We start from the raw sequence: 6,391 nt of genomic DNA on the forward strand, positions 1-6,391 counted from the left end.
CTGAACGAAGTCTGGCAAGAAAGTAAGGCTAGAAAGGCAAGATTTCCATTTGTCGAGTTGAATGATAGATTTGGAGGATGAGGTTTTTGGGAAACATTTTGCTCTTACTTTAGAGGAGTGAATTTGAGTCACACCTGATGATTCTCTCATAGTGAGCATCTCAGTGTGCACCTGAAGGAGGGCCTGAGCTACAACAATGAACCTGCCCAGAGGGGCTTACAGTCTAGGAAGGAACGGAGCGGAAGAGTAAGTCGTTAAGACCCCAGGTGGAATCAGAGGGGCACTAAGAAGGGAAGATAAAAGCAGGATGCTGTGAGTTTGTAGAACAGAGACCTAAACCTAATTGAGTTGACAGGAGTCGATGACACAGAGAAGCTGGCAATTAGGTGAGCCCTGAGGGGCAATGAAGGGTGGAGGGGATTCTGGGCTGAAGCTACAGCAGGAGCAAAGCCTGGGGGTGGGAAGGGTCAGCTGTGTTCAGGAAAGATCACGAAGCTGGCCTGGAGGACAAGACGTCCAGTGCGACACTCGCAGGGGACGCAGTTGATAGAGTTTGGTGGGCCACGGAGAGAAGACCCCGCTGAGGAGTCTGTTTTACTCTTGAGGAAAGGGAAGTCATTGCTTTTGTCATTTGGGGTCAGAGATTGAGTCTAATTACATATATGCTCTGGGAAGCTTTAAAATGTGCAGTAATCCTATCAACCCACACAGAGAACTTATAGGGTGGACGTCAGGCTTATGAACAGGCTCAGCACATCTGGGCCAAGGCACTCCTAAAAAGGCTGCTGCCCCGTGAATCCCAGAGAGGGTTCTTGGGGGAAGCGGGGACTTCGCCGTAGGCCAGAAGGGCCCCAAGAATCAAGTGCTGAGATGCCTCTAAGGGGACAGTGAAGATGACCCTCTGAGTAGTAACCCCCGACTAGTCGCCCTTGTGCATTTTCTGATGATCCAAGAACCTAGAAAGTGTCACCTATGTGTGGAGAGAAAGAAATAACCTCTGGATTCCAATAATGGTAGTTTGGAAAGACCTGGCCTGGCCACAAGGCAGGTGATAGAAGCCTGAGGCAAGCAGGAGCACCGAGCACCCTCGGGGTGACCCAGGGCTCCCCAGAGACCGTGAGCCCCGTGTGCAACCCATGCTCTGACGAGCTGCATTCTCCTCAGACCTTCCCTCTAGAAAGGCAGCTGGCCTCCCAGACGAGGGAGCGTCACAGCAAAACCATACATCAGGCCAAGTCCTTGCTTTCCAGAGTGTGTGGGGATTAGGACAAAGGACTCTGAGGGTAGAGGTTTCTAGGCTCTAAGTTTACAGTGCCTGGTGAAGAAACTTCATAAACCACCATCGCTGGATCATAAGAGGGGTGCAATGGTCATGGAGGTTGGGGTCAAGGAGCTGGCAGGCCAGGGCACTGAACAGTCAACCAAGTGGACTCAGATGCTACACAGTCTGGTGGGAAGACCTGAAAATGGAAAGCATTTAAGCCAAGTACCAGAGATTTTAATAAATGTGTTACCCAGAAGGTCAGAAGGTATGGAAGGTATGTCTAGATCACTGATGGTCAAATGTGTCTTAACTACAGCCCACAGAGAGAAGGGCCCTTCACATCCCAACACAATACATGCACAGGTACTGCTGTGTGTGTGTGTATCTGAAACACATGGTCTTCAAAACAACACTTCATCCTTATTACCTGCAGGTAATACACTATTTTCTACCCTATCCTATTTCATTGAAATAAAATGCTAGACAAAACCTGTAGTTCGGGGGGAAAAAATATCTAAATGGCATGAGATTCAGAGGAACAGAAATGTTTGATCAAAGATTGAAAAGTAATGATGTAGAATTGGCAGTGGGGAGTGGAAAAGTCGCTCATCCATCCACAGCCCGGCATGCAGCGGGGTGAACGGTGACCATCTCCACTCCTGAGTGCTGAGAACCACATCCAGAGCTTGGAGGCCACATCCAGACCAGGAGGTGGGAGAGTGTCCCTACTGTGGAACTTGACAAGGAAAGGCTTGGGAGGAAAGAAAACTTGGGAGCTGGTCAGGGTAGACCCAGCACAGGCAGCGTGGAGATAGGATGAAGGAGAGGAGAAAACTTTAGGGGTTTACATTTAGAGTAGGGACCAGGGGCAACAGAATTATGAGTCATGGGCGGATTAACAGGACTAAAATTCTAACACGAACATGCTTCAGTGCAGATGTAAACTGAGCCCAAGCGCAGGATGAAGGTGGAGGCCTGGTTAAGTTGGTAGTTGGCTTACTCTATAGGGATGGGGGAGGGCAGGAAAGAGGTGATTTTGTCCCCGTAGGGGACACTTGGCAATGTCTGGATACAGTTTTGGCTGTCGGGGAGGAGTCCTCCTGGCTTCTCTCAGGTAGAAACCAAGGATGCTGCGAAACACCTACAAGACACAGGACAGTCCCTCCCGATGGAGAGTCATCAAGCTCAAAGTGTCAATAGTGCCGGGTGGGAAGCCCTGCTCTGTAGGCTGTCGGGCTACAAAGGAGGCATGAGGGAGCCATTGGGAGTCCCTAAGAGAAACTGACAGCCACTGAGAAGCCATCAAGAAGCCAAGGGAAGGGCTTCCCTGGTGGCGCAGTGGTTGAGAGTCTGCCTGCCAATGCAGGGAATACGGGTTCGTGCCCCGGTCCGGGAGGATCCCACATGCCGCGGAGCAGCTGGGCCCGTAAGCCGTGGTCACTGAGCCTGCGCGTCCGGAGCCTGTGCTCCGCAACGGGAGAGGCCACAACAGTGAGAGGCCCGCGGACCGCAAAAAAAAAAAAAAAAAGAAGCCAAGGGAAGAGAGATGCTCAGAGGAAGAGCTGTCAGATGCTTTCAAAGAGCTTGAGGTGGTGGGCATGGAAAATGTGCCTCTGGCTTGGCGAATCCAGAGGTCACTGACAAACTTGAAAAAGAGTAGATTCAGCAGTGATAGAGTGAGAAGCTGTCCGGAGATTGAGGCCGTAGTTGGGCGGTGGAAGAAGATGACTTGAAAAGGAGTCACACTTAAAGAACTGGCCTCACAGCCGCACGCGGTGGCGATGCTGCCTCTTTCCATTGTTTGCTCATAACCAAGCTTAGAGTGGTCTCTACTGCAGAAGAGCAGGACCGGCTTCGGTACCGTCTTGGTGCACATTTTAATCGGTAACTTGGAAAACCTCGAGGAGACAGAGAGATCGACTGTGTAGATGACACAGGTTAGAAGTGGTACTGTGATGGGCACACTCCATCCAAAATGACCTCAAAATGCTGGAACCCTAGAATAACACCGACAGAGTGGAATCTGACACGACACAACTGAACAGATCCAGTGGAGTTCCAAAATATCAACTTCACAAATATGACATGAGGCTGATTCATTTGCTTGCAGTCATGTGGAAGAGGCCAAGGGTCTGAAGTCCCCACGAGGGTGACACAGTTCCTAAAATCATGACTGCAATGGTGGTCGCATTATTATTAAGAGACCCTGACGCTTAAATGATGATTCACGGTTTACGGAAGGCATTTATGTGTTGTCCTCACACCAGCCCTCTGAGGTGCATGGAATGTGTATTACTATCCCATTTTATAAGTGAGAAAACTGAGGCTCAGAAAGGTTCGTTGACTTTCCCAAGGTTATAAAGCTAGTCAGTGACTAGACCGTGACCAGAATAGAGGTCTTCCGAGCCCTGGTTCCAGATTCTGTCCACAACCCCAGCCCACCTGGGAGCAGTGGGTCCAGTGCCCAGGTAATGAAGTAAGCAGGTCCTCCGTGCTGTCAGGACTACACGTGGAGAGCAGCGAGGACTTAGGAGAGAGGAATCAAATCGTGATTTGATTGTGTTCATTCATTCTAGATTACAAACTAGGATTTATTTAAGAGTTAACCAGGCCTATAGATTAATGCACCAAGAACAACTCTTGAAGAAACTCTGGGTGTTCAGACTAGGTCTTGAAGAGGGGCCATTTGCTACTGTTTTCAGTTCCCAGAAATTATCTTTTACAGAATTAATCAGATCCCAACTATTTTCTAAATAGGATTTGTTTTTTCTGTATTATTTCCACTTGGGAATGACAGTTAAAATGATGAGATTAAAAAAAAAACCAAGAAGATGCTGTCTGCCCGTATCCTGCCCCTGGCTAATTCAGACAGTTCCAAAGGCACACTTGGCCTTTTTCTGCCCCTCTTAACTTGGTTAGCAGGGTCTGGTCCTGGTCCACGCATTGGCACATAGCAGGGAATGCCGTTCTTCGTCTAGGCCAAACACTGGCCCACATAGATGGGCCCGCAGGATGGAGTACATGACAAGATAAGCAGAACTCAGGGCAGGTGGCACCGGGATGCTGCAGGCATCCAGGGAGGATTATCCCCCAAGCTCAGCTGTTCTTGGAAATGCAGCATCTCTGCTTCAGGTTAAGCAGGCCCCACTATGAGTGGTAAAGGAGTCGGACTGTCGGTGCTCTATCACACCTGCCTTGATGGCGCATTGGATCTCGAGAGTTCCAGGGCATCCGTTGGCACCTCTAGGTCAATGCACAGGGTTTACAGAGGCCCAGAAATCAGAGCTGGGCAAGGAGACTTGGGAACATAATCCTCTAATACTAATTATGTTCCTTTGCTGGCCACATCCAACTTCATCTCTCAGTTGTAAGATGTCGCTGGTTTGCTAGTGCCATGCTAGTATAGCGTGGTTTGCTTCCAAATGCAAACCCACCCCTCCAGTTTCTAGATATTCCAGTCCTTCAACTGGTCTATTCCTGTCTGGAAGGCTGTGGTTCTCTTTTTTTTTTTAATTATTTATTTATTTTATTTATTTATTTTTTGCTGCATTGGGTCTTCATTGCTGCGTGCGGGCTTTCTCTAGTTGCAGCCAGCAGGGTCTACTCTTCATTGCGGTGCGCAGGCTTCTCATTGCAGTAGCTTCTCTTGTTGCGGAGCACGGGTTCTAGACAGGCGGGCTTCAGTAGTTGTGGCTCGACGGCTCTAGAGTACAGGCTCAGTAGTTGTGGCGCACGGGCTTAGTTGCTCCGCGGCATGTAGGAACTTCCCGGACCAGGGCTCGAACCCGTGTCCCCTGCACTGGCAGGGGGGGGGTTTGTAGTGTCCCTGGCTGTTGCCCATCAAATACCAATCATTGAGGCAACCAAATATTCTCACAAGTTTCCCCAAAGCACTCTGGAGGGCACTATCCTCTTTGCTATGCATAATTACTCCTCTATACAACAGTGGGAGTTTTGCAGTCCCTAAGAACTGCACAAGACAGACTAAGGTAAGGTGAGGGAAGACAGGGTCATATAAGTGCATGGTCAGATCCTGCCTGTCTTTAGTTAAAATCTTTTTTTTTTAATTATTTATTTATTTTATTTATTTATTTTTTGCTGCATTGGGTCTTCATTGCTGCGTGCGGGCTTTCTCTAGTTGCAGCCAGCAGGGTCTACTCTTCATTGCGGTGCGCAGGCTTCTCATTGCAGTAGCTTCTCTTGTTGCGGAGCACGGGTTCTAGACAGGCGGGCTTCAGTAGTTGTGGCTCGACGGCTCTAGAGTACAGGCTCAGTAGTTGTGGCGCACGGGCTTAGTTGCTCCGCGGCATGTAGGAACTTCCCGGACCAGGGCTCGAACCCGTGTCCCCTGCACTGGCAGGCGGATTCTTAACCACTGCGCCACCAGGGAAACCCAAGGCTGTGCTTCTTAGTTTGCAAGTGTGTTATGGTGGTCCTAAAACATGGTTCTACCCTCTTTAGATTCACTTTTGATTCACAGATTCAGACTGATCACAGAACTAGCCAAGCCAGTTGTACCATTGAAACAAACACCTTGACCAGCCTTTTCTCCCCCATTCAGGGCACACACGTGCTTCAATCGATTGGATCTTCCACCTTATCCCTCGTACTCCATGTTGTATGAAAAGCTGTTAACGGCGGTAGAAGAAACCAGCACCTTTGGACTTGAATGAGGAACTCAAAACTTTTCCTGGCCAGTGACATCATCCTTTCCCTTTCCCTGAATCAACTCTCCTTTGATTTTGGTATTCCATGATTTTCGTTTTCAAACCAAATCAGGATTGACGAGCTGTGCATGAAGCATTGCCTTCTTCTCAGATCTTACCTTCAGGCTTATCTCCTCTACTTTCAATGAACTGCTAGCCTGTATGCAATATTTAAAAACAAACAAACAAACAAACAGCTGTCTCAAGGTCTGTGTATATCTCCACATACCTCCATTACTGACAGTGAAATATGAATGCAAGTTATGCTACACTTGACCAAATGGTAATAAATGTTTACTTCCATTTCTATGATTTAAGGGGAAATTTGAGCATTAAGCATTCCGAGCTTTTCTACCCCCATCTCTTCTGAGCAGAGCCACCATTTTTAATAATTTCTAACAACAAACTCCAGAATAGGAGC

At 48.5% G+C, this 6,391-nt stretch overlaps 1 protein-coding gene across 1 annotated transcript in view; it reads left to right on the plus strand.

Annotated features, from left to right (window-relative positions):
• HECW1 (HECT, C2 and WW domain containing E3 ubiquitin protein ligase 1) overlaps positions 1-5,937 on the plus strand; it is a 263,731-nt gene extending 257,794 nt beyond the window's left edge. Inside the window, exon 27 of the mRNA XM_007446985.1 lies at positions 5,826-5,937. Within this exon, the coding sequence (XP_007447047.1) occupies positions 5,826-5,937 (112 nt within the window). The remainder of the gene's footprint in view (positions 1-5,825) is intronic.
• Positions 5,938-6,391: the final 454 nt, after the last annotated feature.

Source organism: Lipotes vexillifer, unplaced genomic scaffold (assembly GCF_000442215.2).
Source record: "Lipotes vexillifer unplaced genomic scaffold, Lipotes_vexillifer_v1.1 scaffold1359, whole genome shotgun sequence".
Lineage (NCBI taxonomy): Eukaryota > Metazoa > Chordata > Mammalia > Artiodactyla > Lipotidae > Lipotes > Lipotes vexillifer.